At 28.7% G+C, this 17,697-nt stretch overlaps 1 protein-coding gene across 1 annotated transcript; it reads right to left on the bottom strand.

Moving 5' to 3' along the window:
- Window positions 1–340: 340 nt before the first annotated feature.
- On the bottom strand, window positions 341–8,457 carry LOC130967648 (wax ester synthase/diacylglycerol acyltransferase 4-like). Its single transcript, XM_057892601.1, has 5 exons — window positions 8,190–8,457; window positions 4,563–5,153; window positions 2,907–3,260; window positions 1,618–1,755; window positions 341–718 (listed from the first exon to the last, which is right to left on the bottom strand). Exons 1-5 carry the CDS (start codon window positions 8,373–8,375, stop codon window positions 575–577), a joined length of 1,413 nt encoding a protein of 470 aa, XP_057748584.1. The 5' UTR covers window positions 8,376–8,457; the 3' UTR covers window positions 341–574.
- Between the last annotated feature and the right edge of the window lie 9,240 nt (window positions 8,458–17,697).

Genomic DNA, 17,697 nt, shown 5'->3' on the forward strand with positions numbered 1-17,697 from the left:
GATCAATAATCATTTGAATAAGGGCCAAATTTTCTATGTTATTATGCATACATGCATGTCGTAGTTGACAGATAATAATAATAATATAAACAATGTTTTGATTAAATTAAAATATTATTTTAGATTTTTTAAATGTTCCACCTTTTTGTTTAAAAAAAAAAATTGAAACATTATTCCACACTAACATAAAAGATAATGTAACGTGGCAATTGTGCAGCCGGATGAAGAGTAGCAACAAGTGCTTTTCAAAAGTCACTGAAATTTAATTTGTGCTAGAAAAGTTCAATTTCAATTTAAAATAATTAATGAGTATATATCCATTTATAATAAAACTCAACTACAACAATTAATTAAGATTATTAATTATCTGTCGTTGCCAAATTGGGTGAGTAGTTCCTTTATGATAACATATCTTGATCATTCATTATATATTTAATAATATCATCTCAAATGTCTGATCATCATTCTTTAATTTATTATGTACGTACAAAATGAGTATAATTGATTCATATCTGAACAGAGTAGTAGTTGAACTTTAAATTGTGTTGTGTTGGGTCTTCTGACTTGGAATTAATTAAGTCTCCATAGCTGCTTTGAATATGACTTCAAAGGCTTTCTCCATGCAGTTCTTGAATTTTTGTTCATCTATGAACCCCTTCATTGTTCTCATGGTGATTCTTAATGTGTTCACATAACTCATAATTGTAATGTTTACATTCTGCAGACACAAAGGTATAATAAGCATGTTATAGATATTGTGAGACTAGTTTATGGTACAAAAGGTTTTGTTGAATTTAATTGAGAAAAAGTAATTTGTAAAAGGGGAAAAAAAGCTATTCTCACGAGAAGGTAAGAAAAATTGTTAAAATTTAGTTAAATTAATCATCACTAGGACACTAGCTAATTAAATTAATAAATAATAAATTATACCCCTTTAAGTCTTCATTGTCATATAATATAATTTTATTTTTCTAAAAATTATGGCTATATATTTTATTGTTTAGTATTATTCAATGAGAAAATTAAATATACGTGCTTATGCAGTTGAATTTGTTTATGATATATTATTGTATGGTTATATTAATAAAAAGGAAAAAAATATAATCATATTTTAGTTATAAATTATTTTTTTATTAATATATTAAAATTAAATTCTTTACAAATTTATCTATGATTATATTCAAAAATATCATATACACACTAATTAAAAATTAGTTACACCAAATTAATCATTATGTATTTATATATAACTATATGTATAATTTAATTTATTTTTAACGTATATTTTATATTTTAATATGTATTTTACATAAGTGAATGATTTTAATAACTCATCATTTTAATATACACCTAATAAAATTGAAGCATATTTTCTTTTTAAATTGTATAAGTGTACAACTCTCTTCCACATAGGTGCTTACCAATACTTTTTTTACCAGACATTATGCATGTATGTAATTATATATGTAATATAATAAAATGTATTATTATTATTATTATTATTATTATTATTATTATTATTATTATTATTATTATTATTATTATTATTAAGCAATGATAAGGACTACTTAACTAATGACAAAGAAATGAAAAAAAAAATGTATGAAAATGATATACCTCAGGGAGACCTGTCATGGTGAAGTACAAGCCATTCACTGGATGATTTGCCAATGCCATCTTCTCAACTGGCCCCATTAAGTTTGAAACAACAACACTTGAATTCTCCAGTGTGTTATAAATGTTTTTGGCCACAGCCTGAAACATATATAATAAACGTTGAAACCTTAAGCACTTCTCATACATATACACGACAAAGCCTAATATGGTCCATTGCTCGGTGGTCCAACAAAATTGTTCAGATTTCCTAACTAAGAAGTGTTTATGATCAAAATAAAAGAAGTACTTCATTGCCTGTCGTCTCAATAATAACCACATGCCTGCAGCCTGCTAACACTCAATGCCATCCTTTTTTTTTTTTTTTCTTCAAACAATGGCAGTTCACATTCAAATATACTATTTATAAGTATCAATGATTAATAATGCAATTCTTTTTTACCATAAACACTGATTAATGCAATTTATTTTTTTTACCATAAAAACTATAGGTCAATTCTATGATACTTATGAGTTGTCTAAATTTTGTCTAATTTATTTTTTTGTAATAAATTTTAATTTTTTAAAAAATTATTTATTTTTATATCTTTTAAATTAAATATTAATTTTTAACTTTTTTTACTAAATAAACACTACTTTTTAAGCACTATAATATTCATCAAAACTAACTAACTATATATATATATAACCCCTATAAACTTAAACTATTGGGTCAAATAATTTTATGATAAAATATTATAATTTTTATGACTTAAAAGTCTAAATTTGATCTTTATTATTTGAAGAAATGAATTTTAGCATAATTAAAATAAATGAAAAGAGGAAAATACATACATAGACAAAATTAAGGTAAATTTTACTAAACTAAATAAATTTAGAGATATAATTATTTATCTATTTCTTTCTATTTTAACTTAAATTTTTAAAAAAAATAATTTTATGACATAGTATTTATATATTAAAGATATAATTATTCATGTATTTTTTTTATAAGTTTAAACTTTTGAAAGAAGCGATTTTATGACATGGTATCAAAGTTTTCATATATTAAAAAAAATTCCAACATTTAATCCTTATTGAATTAAAAAAAATATTCATTTCAATATAAAATAAATAAAAAAAAGCTCATGCAAAAAAAACAGACAAAATCCAAAATATTCATCTATTGTGACAAAATAATAATATAGTAATGATACTATTCTAAAATAATAATAAAATTTAACAAGAGTAACAATAATTAGCTTAAAAAAAAAAAAAAAAAAGAAATGTTGGGTTATGGTGTATATACTGACCTCGGGCCCTCTTAACTTCATCTCAAGAGCCAAGATGAAGCCTATGACATAAACACTGAATGAGCGTCTCTTCCTCTTGATTAATTTATGAGCTTCCTTAACAAACTCAAGAGGATTCGAGATTCTTCCTTCACTTAGCTTTGGTATTGAAACTTGTAAGAAAGAAATTTGGTTGCCCCAAACACCCTTAGAATCAGGGTTTAGCATCTCCTTCACTGAACGGTACCCTCCAATGTTTCTTGTGTTCAGCATCACCACTGCTGTTGATTCTGCTCTTTTGCTTTTCTTCTTCATTTCTTGCATATACAATCGAACCCCGTAGAAGATCATCCCCGTAACCACATCATTTATTGTCTTCAAAATTAAATATAACTACCATCAATAATCTTAATCTTATGATTCTTTCATCGTTATTTTGAAAAACAATTTTACTTCTCTAATAAATTTTTATTTTGTAACGAAAATTCTCGGTCATCAATTATATAAAAATATCGATATCCTAAACCCTTGTAGAATAATGTAACATATCTTTATAAATTTAGTCCATCTGCTATAATTTTATTTTACTTAAATCTCTATTAATGTATTAGTCCACGGAAATGTCAAAGCGAGAACTACTATAGCAACTTGTATAGTAACGTTAAAGAGAAATTTTTTAGACCAATCATTTTTAGTATTTTTTGTTATAATTTAAATAATATAAATATTAAATTATTTTTAATAAATAAAATTTATTAATTTACACATATAATAAAGTATTTAATAATTTCATTGCTTAACGTTAAATTTTATTTTATTTTTCAGTGTTCACTACAAGAAAATAGAGTTATTTTAACACTTTATTTTTTAACACCATAATTAAATGTCAAAATTAATATATATTTTTGACAAATATCACAAATGTCAAATTTTCTATGTTTTCTTCATAAATAATTTGACCGTAGAAAATTACTCCTTAATTTTGACACTCATTTGTTTTCAATTTACTCCATTATTTTTCTTCTTCTTTGGGCTATGTTAATTTTGATATCACACTACTCTTAGTTTAAGATTATACTACTCATTCTTTATCTTCAAAATCTCAATTTATTCTTTAGTTTTAAGATCTCATCTCATTCTTTGTTATATTTTTTGTTGAAAATATTTTGTAGTCAATAAGTGTCAAAATAAATAGTATTTTTGACAATTAATAAGTATCACAGAAAATATGTTCTCAAAATTTTCTAACAAATTATTTTTGACAGCCAATATTTATCAAAATAAGATTTAAGTTTTTTTCACAATCACTTATATGTTAAAAATGCTATTTTTGACAAAATTTTTATTAACATATTTTCATAGTTAAAATAATGTCAAAATTTATTTTTTTGACAAATTTTATTTTTCTTTTACACATTATAACCCTCAAAAATACTCTATATTGTTGTAGTGGTTTCTGCTGATTTAACTCACAAAATTATTAAACACTTCATGGAAAAAAATACCAAATAAATGGATTTGCTTGGAAATGAAAATAGAGGTATAATTATAGGGAAAAAAAAGTCAAAACATATTTAATTTAAAAAAAATGAATACTTAACAAAATTTTGGATAAAAAGTGGCATATATAAGTAGATGGAATGAAGGTGTATGTAATATATTAATTAATCTTCTTACCACACCAAGTTTGGACTTGATCCCTTTGATATCATCAAGAGACAATGACATGTTTGATAAGGTAAAAGGCTTTAACTCGCATGCTTCAAATCCAGACCTTATAGGAGTCTTATCATCTTTCAGTATTCTTGCCTTCATTATGCTCCATCCAGAATCAGATAAAGAATAAAAGAAAGATGACACAATTGAAGGCAACCTCTTCAACATGCACTTCTTTGCATTTCCTGATGACTCCGATGCCTTCGCCGCCGCCGGTGTCTTCGACGGGAAAGACAACGGAAGAGAAGGGTCGTCAGCCCTTTGGAGACAAGAAAGAAGAGCACCCATGAGTGAATAACCATCACCAAGTGCATGGTGCAGTTTGAATATTAAGGTTCCTTTTCCATTTGTTGTTGGGTACTTTATGACGTGGATCTCCCATAGTGGTTTGTTTTGTGGTGTTTTTTCGGTTAGAATCATTGAAACATAGTCGCTGAGGTATTGGTCATAGAATTCAATTGAAGGGTTTTCTGGGAATTTGGGAAACTTCAAATGCTCTTCTGGCTTCACTTCCACTCTTTTCCATATCTTTTTGCCATCTTTGGATGTAACCTGTATTACATTACATACACATACACTTGAAATTAAATGATTAATTAAGAGAAAAATATATGAATATCATAAAAGGTTGATATATATAGTTCATAGTTGATTTATGGTGTCTAAAAGTATTTGTCTAATTTATTAAAAATAATTAAAAATTAATATTTAATTTAAAAATATAAAATTAAATAATTATTAAATATTTAAAATTTGTCAAAAAAATAAATTAAGCAAAAGTTAGATACTAAAGTGTAGGTAATATAAAATTATCTACCGTATGTATATGTTATGATTTAGTTTGAAGTTGGGTTTAATTTGTTGAGGATGAATGTTTTTCTATTACTTATAAAAATAATAGGGATCGAATAAGAATATCCAAAAATAAAAGATATTTTAGTGAAATACTATATATAAATATTTGACGCGAATTTAGCGTCAAAGTTTATCAACGCTACCAATAATTAAACCGTTAATAAATACTGCTAAAAAATATAGTAAAAATTAAATTTGAATTAATGACGAATGTAAAGTTTTACTGACGGTGAGACCATCGGTAAATCTCGTGTCACAACACGCTATCGGATTCGCCATCCCAAGGGTCAGTGCTGTAGTAGTGCAGAGAAGAAATGTCCTTACACAGTTCCACCATTTAAAATGACAGATTTAGAATCATAAGAAGAACTAGAAAATTGATTAAGAGGAGTGCTAGAAGATCAGTAACTTTTGGGATTTGTAGCCATTGAATAACTATTAACGATGATTTTAATAGTGCGAGATTAGTGTGAGATTTCATTAATGACTTACTATTATTTACTGGTTATATGCAAGCCAGAATTTAATGAATTTCTGTCTTTTAGACTTTTTCTTTATTGTATTCAAGATATAAAGAAATTTTTTTTGTCTCTTTTATTATTATTTATGCACCCTTGTCTTCATTGTCACTAAGACAAGGATATTTGAAATATTTGAAATTATTAAAAAGAAGTATTTATAGTTGGTTTTTATTTTTAATATGATGATTAGATATATACAATACGTCGAAATAAAAGTTTAAGTGTGTAATGCATATGTGTGAGATTAATAACAAATTCTACATAAATCGTTATACACGATTTAAATGAAATAATCGTAAATTACGATTTGAATAAAGAGAGAAAAAAAAGAAGTCAAAAATCATCGGAACAATGATTAATAATTGAGAGTTGTTGAAGAAAATGAAAATATCGTTTTTTTCATGTTAGTAATTTCAAAACAAATTGTTACTCCTATTTTTATTTAGCTTAAAATTTTGTCCTCCACCAAATAACTCACGTATTAAATATATTTTTTGTTACTAGTTCATATTATTAGTGATGATATATTCTGATATTAATTCGTTCGATGTCAGTCTATTACATTAAATTTACACAATATTATGGTATTATACTCTTTATTTTATAATATCTAAAAAAATAGCCAAATAGAAGCTAAGAGCATACTAGGCTTAATTGGTCCATTTGCTTATTATTATCTCAGTAGAAATTAATGGCGAAAGAAAAGTCAAATAGTGACAGGGACATTTACAAAAGAAGAGTAAAGCTAAGAAACACATAATATAGCAGCTAATAATTTCAACTAATATTATAATAAACAAATTTAATATAAAACATATTAGTTAAATAAAGATAAATTTTTAATAAATTTAAATTTTAGATACTTTTTAATAAATTTTAAATATTTTTATTTTTAAAATTTTGAATCTCTTTTTATGTATATTAAATATTGACCATAATACTAACTGAAAATGTTAGCTTTTTCATAAAAAAATACTAATTATATGTATTATTTTGTGTGTGTATTTTTTCTGGTATACTTTTTATTTTTAGCATTAAATGTGATTAGTAAGACGTAGGAGAATATAGAGTTTTTCAAAAAAAAGTTGACGATATATATATATATATATATATATATATATATATATAAGAATTTTAATTTAATGTATTAATATAGTGTAAAAAAATTTATATAATCATTTAATTATATTTGTTCGTTTAGACGATTATTCATGGAGTTAATATAAAATATAGTTATTTTTATTAACCTAACGTTACATAATTAAATATAGGGTTTAACTACTAAAAACGCCCCCAAACTATTCAAATGCTAACAAAAATGCACCCAAATTTTACTATCGACAAAAATATCTTTAAATAATTTAAAAATGTAACAACAATACCCAACAGTAAGTATATATTTTTAAAAATTACATTAGAGATTGAATTTTGATGCAAGTTTTTGTAAGTATGATTAGAAAAATGAGATATTATTATTCTTAAAATTTGGTAATTTTTTGGTGAGTATGTATTTTTTTAAAAGTATTATAGATTGTTAACAAAAAAATTACAAAAAATTATATACTTAACAAAAAAATCACCAAATTTTAAGGATAATAATATCTCATTTTTCTAATCATTCTTGCTAAATATCGCATCAAAATTCAATCTCTAATATATTTTTTGAGAAATACGTATTTAATGTTAGATAATCTTGCAAAAAAACTAACATTAAATATGTATTTCTCAAAATATACATTAGAGATTGAATTTTGATGCAATTTTTTGCACACATGATTAAATAAATGAGATATTATTTTTCTTAAAATTTGATGATTTTTTGTTAAGTATATATTTTTTTGTAATTTTTTAAAAGTATTATTGGTTGTTAACAAAAAAAATTAAAATAAAAATATATACTTAATGAAAAATCACCAAATTTTAAGGATAATAGTATCTCAATTTTATAATTATACTTGCAAAAAATTGCATCAAAATTCAATTTCTAAGGTATTTTTTGAAAATATATATTTATTATAGATATTTTTGTTGTGTTTTTAAATTATTTGGAGACATTTTTGTTGATAGTAAAATTCGGGTGCATTTTTGTCCGTATTTAAATAATTTAGAGGCGTTTTTTGTGGTTAATCCTTAAATGTATGTATAAAATACATAGAAAATTAAAATGAAATTTTATAAAAATATATAGAGGAGAGAAAGGGATGGAACTGACCATGATAGAGGAGAAGCGTGGATTAATTGGAAGGAAGACATCTTTAATCAAAGTTATGGCCTGTGAGTCATCAATTGGAACTGCTATTTCAAGAAATCCAAAAACATATGAACATATCACTGAGCTGTTAAAATATTGCCCTGGAGGACTCACTGGCTGTTCAACCTCTTCATAGAAGCTTTCCATAATTGCTATATGATATCAGAGAGAGAGAGAGAGAGAGGGAGAGAGAGATGGAGAGAGTGGTATATAACTATATATAAAGGACTACTTGCCTTAAAAGACTCAAACAATTGAACACATATATATGGGATGAATGATGGCGACCCACAACCCCCATTATAGGGTACATTACCTTAATTTCTTAATTTCACATTTGACATAATGACAACCATGCATGCTTTGGATTATTGGAGCCTTAAGGAATAATAACTAGTGATCATGATAAATATAAATTAAAATGATCAGCAATCAGTCTTTATCATGGTAGCAAGAGAGCTCAAATCAGATTCGGATACCATAATAAAATTAAAAGAAAAAATAAGAACGTATTATAAAATATTATATTTACTTTTGTATTTTGCTTGATATTAATTTACAATGAATAATAAAGCTGGAGCAAGTATATATATAGGGACACTCTACTATACAAATTAAAGTTGTATAAAAAATATATATATAATTTTTTTTATAATTATTTTTTATTATTTTATTGTTGTTCAAAATGTGAGTCCTAACTTTTTCAATGTCTCTTTCATCCGATAAAAAAAAAGATCTGTAAACTTACATCTTTACCATATAATTCACCACATATATATGTGTGTGTGTGTGAGAGAGAGAGATTAAAGACGGGCTACAGGCCCGAAAAAAAAAAGCTAAAGACTATATCATAACAGGTCTAATAAACTTCATTCCATAAGTATCTGCGATGAAGTCGGTGCTGCAATGAGGGAAAAGGTTTTTCGAAGAAGTGAATTCCTTGAGGATGATCTTACCCAACTTTTACAAGGAAATCAGCGCAAAATTTGCCTCTTTGAATATGTGCCTTACATCAATTCTCTCGAATTTTACCAGAAATTCTTGAATGGATTGAATCAGGGACGAGCTTCCATGTCTTTCCTACGACGCTTTCTAACTCAGCGACAACGCACATTATGAGTCTGTTTCCACCACTATCTTGCTGATGCCCAATTTCTTAGCCAGCTTAATCCCAACATTAAAAGTTAAAACCCCAAAGTTCTGCTTAGGTTATGGTGCAAACTCCTATATTCATACTAAAGCATGCAATGGTGCGACCTTTTCAGTCTCTAATAAGGCCACCGCAAGCTCCTTTATGACCGGATTGTAGGACCGAACCATCAACATTAAGTTTGGCCCAATTCCAATTTGGTGATTTCCATCCTACAAGCTCATCTCTGATAACCTTGAGAATACGACTACAATGCTTTGTAATCCTCATGATAAAATTGTAATATTCAGCCAACTTTCGTATCATCTGATGTAATTGTCCATTTTGTAGGTTCTCATTCTTGAAGATGAAGTTATTTTGGCATCTCCAAGCTGTGTTACAAGCTGTTACAAAGATTATGGGACAGGGAGTCTCATACTGTCTTTAAGAGACCAGGGTAAGATTCTTTCTTAGCCAATCTTAAAAGGATTGATTGAAAAACATATCATGTGCGTCTCTATTTACGATGATAATCCAAGTCGTACGGATGTAGGGGTAATCCCACAAGACATAGAGCAATGTCTCTTCTTCTCCGCAACCTCTAGGACAACTGCTATCTTTTGTGAGATTCTTGTTCTTCCTTTTGCTATTTGTTAAAAGCGCCTCATGCATCATGAACAGCTAAAGGATTTGATTCTTTGAGATAACTCAATCTTCTAAAGCTGCTTATAAATTTTGTTTGTATTTTTATTATTTCTGAAATAAGTATCATAGGCTGATTTTACTGTGAAAATATCATCTGTTGCTGGTAGCCACCCAATAACATCTTCTTCAATAGTTGGATTAGGAGCCTTTAAAACCTGAATGTGGTCAACGATCTCCTGCGGTAGAATTTGGGAGAGAGCTTCCCAGTTCCAAGACCCTAGAATGATTTGTATAGTTACAAACCCGCTCACTGAGTTTCTCCCTATTAAGTTCAATAAGTGCATGCTCCCTTAAATTGGAAATACCTGGGATCTAGTTATCATCCTAAAAGTAGGTATTCTTCCTATCACCTATCCTCCATATTAGGTTTTCTTTAAATTTATCTCAAACTTTCAAGATACCAATCCATGCATTCGAGTTGCTGACCTTCCTCTTTACTTTCAGAATAGTATCATCTCCACCACCATACTTCGCTCGCATGACTTTTATTCAAAGTGCCTTTCTATTATAGATTAGCCCCCAAGCAAGCTTCATAAGAAAGAGTTGGTTTGTCTCCTAGGCTTTCTGTATACCAAGTCCACCCTCCTCCTTAGGTTTACAAACTTTGTCCTAGTTTAGAAGATGGACCTTTCTATCTTCTTCGTTGCTGCCTCATAAGAAGTCCCTACAGATATTGTCAACTTTAGAGCATATGGTAGTCAGAATCTTCATAGTCTGCATAATACAGTGACTAGGAATGGTTGATAATACAGATTGGATAAGAGTACATCGTCCTGCTAGATTAAAGCTCCACATCTAAGTGATTTAACTAACCAAGTCTTTTAGATTTACGTGCTTCTTTTTCATACTTTCTTCTTCTTCTTTCTTTCTCTCTTTCAAATTCATGCTCGCACATTCTTCTTCATCCCTGATACTACGTCTTCTTCTTCTTCTCCACCTCCTTTCTTTTCATCCTTCTCCTTCATCATCATCATCATCATCATCATCATCATCATCATCATCATCATCATCATCATCATCATCATCATCATTGTTATCATCCTTGTCGTCTTCTTCCAATACGTATCGCGTTATCGCTATCATCATTATTATTATTATTATCATTATCATCAAATTTTTGTCATAGTGATACATTGTCTGATCCAAAGTTGATTTGGATATGTTTTTGTTCAAAATTGATTTGGTCTGTGCTTGTTTTGAAACGAATTTGTTTGTGTATCGTCATCATTAAGTAATTTCGGTTCATTCAAAATTTAATTTTTGGTTCATTCTAAATGTAATTTCGGTTCATTTTTTAGTGAATTTCTGATCATTCAATTTTGTTTGTATGCTTATTTTCGAACACAATCATTAAGTAAATTCGGTTCATTCTGGATTTAAATAAGGCGCACTTGGTGTGTGCTTGTTTTGAAACGAATTTGTTTGTGTATCGTCATCATTAAGTAATTTTGGTTCATTCAGAATTTAATTTTTGGTTCATTCAGAATGTAAATTCAGTTCATTTCTGAGTGAATTTCTGATCATTCAATTTTATTTGTGTGCTTGTTTTCGAACACAATCATTAAGTAAACTCGATTCATTCTGGATTTAAATAAGATACACTTGGTCTGTGCTTGTTTTGAAACGAATTTTTTGTATATCGTCATTATTAAGTAATTTCGGTTCATTCGGAATTCATTTTCGGTTCATTCTGAATGTAATTTTAGTTCATTTCTGAGTGGATTTCTGATCATTCAATTTTGTTTGTGTGCTTGTTTTTGAACCCATTCATTAGGTAAATTCGGTTCATTCTGGATTTAAATAAGGTGCACTTGGTCTGTGGTTATTTTGAAACGAGTTTGTTTATGTATCATCATCATTAAGTTATTTCAGTTCATTCAGAATTTAATCTTCGATTCATTTTGGATGTAATCTCGATTTATTTCTGAGTAAATTAAGGTGTATTTGGTCTCATTGTTCTACAATTCAAAATTTTTCTTCCTCACATCCTATCTTGAGAGGAATAAAACCAAGAAAAAGAGAAGAAAAATCAAACAAAAAAGAAGAAACAAGAATTAAAAACTCCTCAAAACTCTTGATCATGTACTTCTTTTTCTTTTCTTGTTCATTTTCTCCTTTTTGTTTTTTCTTCCCATAATTCTTCTTATTTTACCCTTTTAGCAATAATAAAAACATAAAAAAATAAACAAAGAAGAAGAAACGCATAATGCTGCCAAATCTTTTGATAGATTTGGATGTGATTTTGTTCATGATTTAATTTTATTTGTGTGCTTGTTTTTTAACACAATCATTAAGTATTTTCGGTTTATCATGAATTTAAATAAGGTGCACTTGGTTTGTTCTTGTTTTGAAACGAGTTTATTTGTGTATCGTCATCATTAAGTAATTTTGGTTCATTCGGAATTTAATTTTCAGTTCATTCTGGATGTAATTTTGGTTCATTCGAAATTCAATTTTGTTTGTGTGCTTATTTTTTAACGCAATCATTAAGTAATTTTGGTTCATTCTGGATTTAAATAAGCTACACTTGGTCTATGCTTGTTTTGAAATGAGTTTGTTTGTGTATCATCATCATTAAGTAATTTCAGTTCATTCGAAATTTAATTTTCAGTTTATTTTGGACGCATTTTCGGTTTATTTATGAGTAAATTAAGGTATATTTGGTCTCCTTGTTCTGCATAATTCAAAACTCTTCTCCCTCATCTTTTACTGCTTCTTCTTTTTCTTATTTTATTTTGTTATAATTCTTCTTATTTCACTCTTTTGAGAGAAATAAAATAAAAAAAGAGAAAAAATTAAACAAATAAAATGAAAATACACATAATGCTATAAAATTACTAAGGAGAGGAGGAAAAAAAATGCAGCAGCAGCAGCAACAAAAGAATGACGATGAGGAGAAAACATGCAAAAGAAGGAGAAGGAGGAGAAGTAAGAGGAGGAGGAATGCAAAGAAGAAGAAGATGACGACGATGATAACATAAAGTCCCGCGCGTGTAATTACGCTTTTTTAACGAGAGTAATTTTTGTTGGTGTTGAGTCTACTTAATTAAATTTGGATGACAATAATGCTTGAATGTGTAACATATATGATATATATGAGTATTGATTATAACAACTAAATTTATAAAATTTACATAATCCATAAAAAGATTTTAATAGTTGGCTAAAGTAGTGAATCACCGTAACTGAATTTGTTTTTAAAAGAATGAATAAAGTATAGAATGTGAGATAACATCTTTTTATTATTATTGGATTAGATAATCTTGTTTGGGTTAATTAAAAACTTTATTACTTTTATTTTGAGTTGAAGTAGTTGATGAATTTAATACTACCTATAATCCTCACTTTCCTTCATATATCACCATTTTGCAACGAAAATTCTATTATATATTATAACACAGCTCAACTGAATTGTAGATCTACATTTTTATAAAATATATATTGTCTCCTTCTCCAATTAATGTGAGACTTTACATGTATTCACACGAAGATATCCTTACACATAAAGCTAGAATATTATGTTCATAAATGCTCTATTTAACTCTTACAAACTGAATTTGCCTTCTACTTTGGAATATACCAAAGGTGTAGAACATCCTCCTCTCCATTGTTCAATGATTTTGGCCATATCTCGCATATTATGCAAATCGTGATTAGTTGGCAGTTAGGATCAACGCATTAACTTCTTAAATAATCATGTTTATGAACAAGACAAACCTTTTTTTTTTTTAGTTATAAAGATTATCTGAGTAATGTGTTTGCTATACGAATTAACTATTTAATACAAACAACAACAACAAAGTCTTGTCTCACTAAGTGGGGTCGGCTATATGAATCAAACGACACTATTGTGCTCTGTCATGTATCATGTTTACAGAAAGACTGTTTACATGTAGATCTCGTTTGACCACCTCATTAATAGTCTTCTAAAAAATATTAAAAAATATTAACTATTTAATAATAATAATAATAATACTTTAATTTTAATTTATTTAAACATAAAATATTTTATTCATTAATTCAATCATATATATTCTTTTAAAAAATTATTCATCCAATTAATATAAAAATATTATTTTTATTGATGTGTTATTATATATATATATATATATATATATATATATATATATATTAAAATTAAATTTTAATAATAATAAACTAATTTAATTTCGTTACATATATCATATAACCTATATTATTATTCTGTATAAGACTAAAAAAATATCTTTCTTTCTCTTCAACATATCTTCTGCTGTAGGATTGTAGGAATGACAGGGATAAGATGAGATATTTGCCCTGCTTTTTATTTTTGCCTTAAATTTTTTTTTTTCATTTTCGTTCATCTTTTTTGTCGTGAAAAAATAGTGTTCTTTATTTCTATTTTTTACAGGATCTCATTTTTATAGGAATTTTATTTTTTATGTCTCTGATAATTTTAATTAATCATTAATTTTGTTAGGAATAGAGTTATAAGTATTTATCCTATATAAAAACAACAAAATTTTATATAAAAAGTCTAAACGATAGGACAGTGACTTCTTTCGAAATGACGCAATGAAAAACGTCACGGTAAACCAGAACATAAAATAGTGGACAAGATGGAGACACGACAACGAAAAGGAGAATGGATAGACGGCAGAGTTGCAAAAAGGAGAACGAATCCCACCCTCAAAGAGGAGAAAGAACGGCGCAAACAGAGAGAACAACGTGGTGAGAATGATGGCTCGGTGAGGAGGTAATTGCAGAGAAGTTGGATGGATTATAGACAGCGCTAAGAATCTCTAGATTGAAAAAAGGTTATGCAAATGAGGAATAGGAACTCTCTCTCTCTCTCTCTCTCTCTCTCTCTCTCTCTCTCTCTCTCTCTCTCTCTCTCTCTCTCTCTCTCTCTCTCTCTCTCTCTCTCTCTCTCTCTCTCTCTCTCTCTCTCTCTCTCTCTCTCTCTCTCTCTCTCTCTCTCTCTCTCTCTCTCTCTCTCTCTCTCTCTCTCTCTCTCTCTCTCTCTCTCTCTCATTAACAACCTAACCAAATAATCTATTACTTTATATAAATATAATTCTAAACTTTTCTAGTGACGACACCTAAGCAGATAAACTCTCAAACTCAACGTATGAGCGCTACGTCAGCAAAAAGTCTTCATATTTGTATTAATATATATATATATATATATATGATAATTAAGTAAATTTATGAATTTCGGGGATTAACAGAGACGGGACAGGAATCCCCGTTCGAATCTCCACGTCTGCCTCGAAAAAATTTTATCCCCCATCTCTATTCCTATGAAAAAATTTTTCACAATCAGATCCCCATTTAAAACGGTTTCTGCAGAGATCTCCACAGCTCAGAAAATTTTGTCATCCCAATCTGCTGGCAATAGTGATGACAATTGATTAATCTCTTTAGCCACCTCAATTTTTTTTAGGTAAAGTACTAAATTAGTCCCTACATTTGGACGTAATCTTGTTTTGACCCTTAAGGTTTAAAGTGTCCTATTTGAATCCAAAAAAGTTTCATTTAGCTTCAATATAGTCCTACTGTGAGGTCAAAGTTAAATAATTAACGGAATGTCCTACATGACAACAGTACAAGAACAAGGTCGATAATCTGAAAAATAAGTATAAGCTCCAAAGGCACAAAATCAACCGTGAATACATCAATACATTTATTTATCATTTTTCTTAGTTCTATAGAAAATAATTCATTTAAATTATAAGAAAAATGATAAATAAATGTATTGATACATTCACGATTGATTTTGTGCTTCTGGAGTTTGTACTTGTTCTCCAGATTATCGACCTTATTCTTGTACTGCTGTCATATGGGACATTCCGTTAATTATTTAAGTTTGATCTCACAGTAGGACTACATTGAAACTAAATGAACTATTTTTAGATTCAAATAAGACACTTTAAACTCTAAGGACCAAAATAGAATTTCACCCAAACATAAAGGATCAATTTAATAATTTATCCTTTTTTATGTTTAAATGTTTTTTCTCGACTTTTTATTTTTAATATTGTGGTTTAATTGGTGTTTTCTAACCATGTAAATATTTAGTTTTATTTTCTTTTTGTATAGATATTACAAATTTTAAAATTAGATTTATAATTTTTAATTTGTATCACAAAACTAGCTCACCAATTTATTTATGGCTCATTAATTTTCATATGACAAAGTAACGTGTGTAACTCAACGTTATGATGGTTTGAGGAGGTAATACAGTAATGTGACGGCGTTAGTTAGCTGAACAGGGACTAGAAATCGGACTGTCCGATTTTTTTTGTTGGAGAAGGGGGTGCACAAATCGGACGGTCCGATTTGTGAGTGAGGAAAAAAATCTAGCATAGTAATCGGACCGTCCGATTACACGAGGCTGAGATATTTTTGGTTTAGGGAACTTAAATCGGATGGTCCGATTTGATGCATGTTTAAATTTTTGAATTTTAAGGTTATCAAAATCGGACGGTCCGATTTCAGAGCGTAATAAAATTTAACTGTTAGCATGCGGTCGGACCGTCTGATTTATGGTTTTATATATACCTCAACATTACCCGAAGTCTCCATTTTTTGTTAGTCTCTCTTCTGAAACCCCTTTAGTTCTTTCTTCTTCTTCTTCATTGTTTCGGCACCAGCTTTCATTCTTCTTCTTCATTGTTTTGGCACCAGCTTTCATGTTTATTGTTTGAAGATCCTATTTGCAACAAGTTTGAGAGTGTTTCCTATGAGTATATCATAATGGATGATAGAGTATTGTTAAAGATTTATTATCATGTGGGCAGATTTTATTACAAACAGCTGAAGGTGTAAAATTTGTGTGTGAAAATCCATTGGATATTGTTATTCCATTTACGTTGTCGTTTGAAGAATTAAAAGGTGTAATTTGTGAGAAGATGGATTCTCAAATATGTAGGAGAATATCGTGCATTTTGTACAGGAACCCAGTATCTGTATTTGGTGGGTTTGTTCAGTTTCAAACCAAATATGTAACAGATGAAGCGAGCATGCAAGATATGTTTTCAGTGTACTTGGAAACTCACTCACAGATATCATTCATCGAGCTGTATATTGAGTTTGAGCAGTCGGATTATGACTCGTATAATTAACAATGTGTAACTCTGGCCGATTAACATCTTTTGTTCTTCGTCTCCTTGGCATTGTTTAACTTGATCCCCCTCCTTCAATTTTTTTGCTACTGCTGGAGCTTCAATGGAAGAAAAAAAATGAGTTTTGAAAGAGATAGAAGGGTCTGAGAGTGAGAGAGGAACGAAGTGGGGCACTGAATAGGATACAAGCTGGGGTTTTACTCGAATGTGAGAAGGGGTCCACTAGCTGGTTGGTGCATGCGCGACGCGTGGCAACGGTACGCAAATCGGACGGTCCGATTTGTTTACCATCCACGCCAGTAATCGGACCGTCCGATTACATGCCCCTTAAATCGGACCGTCCGATTTCACCTAGCAGCCCCCACACCCATGTAATGCACGCCAGACCCCAATAATCCTAGAATACACCAAAACTAGCCTTATATTAAAATTAAAAATGTGTTTATTTATCACTTAAACAAAATTTCAACCCACATAAACTTAAAGCTAAGATTTTTTCATAATCCCACATTGAACCCTAAATTTTGTT

The sequence above is a fragment of the Arachis stenosperma genome, chromosome 3, assembly GCF_014773155.1.
Source record: "Arachis stenosperma cultivar V10309 chromosome 3, arast.V10309.gnm1.PFL2, whole genome shotgun sequence".
Classification (NCBI taxonomy): domain Eukaryota; kingdom Viridiplantae; phylum Streptophyta; class Magnoliopsida; order Fabales; family Fabaceae; genus Arachis; species Arachis stenosperma.

Coding starts and splice junctions, on each gene's coding strand:
- LOC130967648 (XM_057892601.1), bottom strand. CDS start 8,375: ATGGAAAGCTTCTATGAAGAGGTTGAACAGCCAGTGAGTCCTCCAGGG. Junction 3,261..4,562: donor TCAAGTCCAAACTTGGTGTG/GTAAGAAGATTA, acceptor TTAATTTTGAAG/ACAATAAATGATGTGGTTAC. Junction 719..1,617: donor CCATGACAGGTCTCCCTGAG/GTATATCATTTT, acceptor TTGTGTCTGCAG/AATGTAAACATTACAATTAT.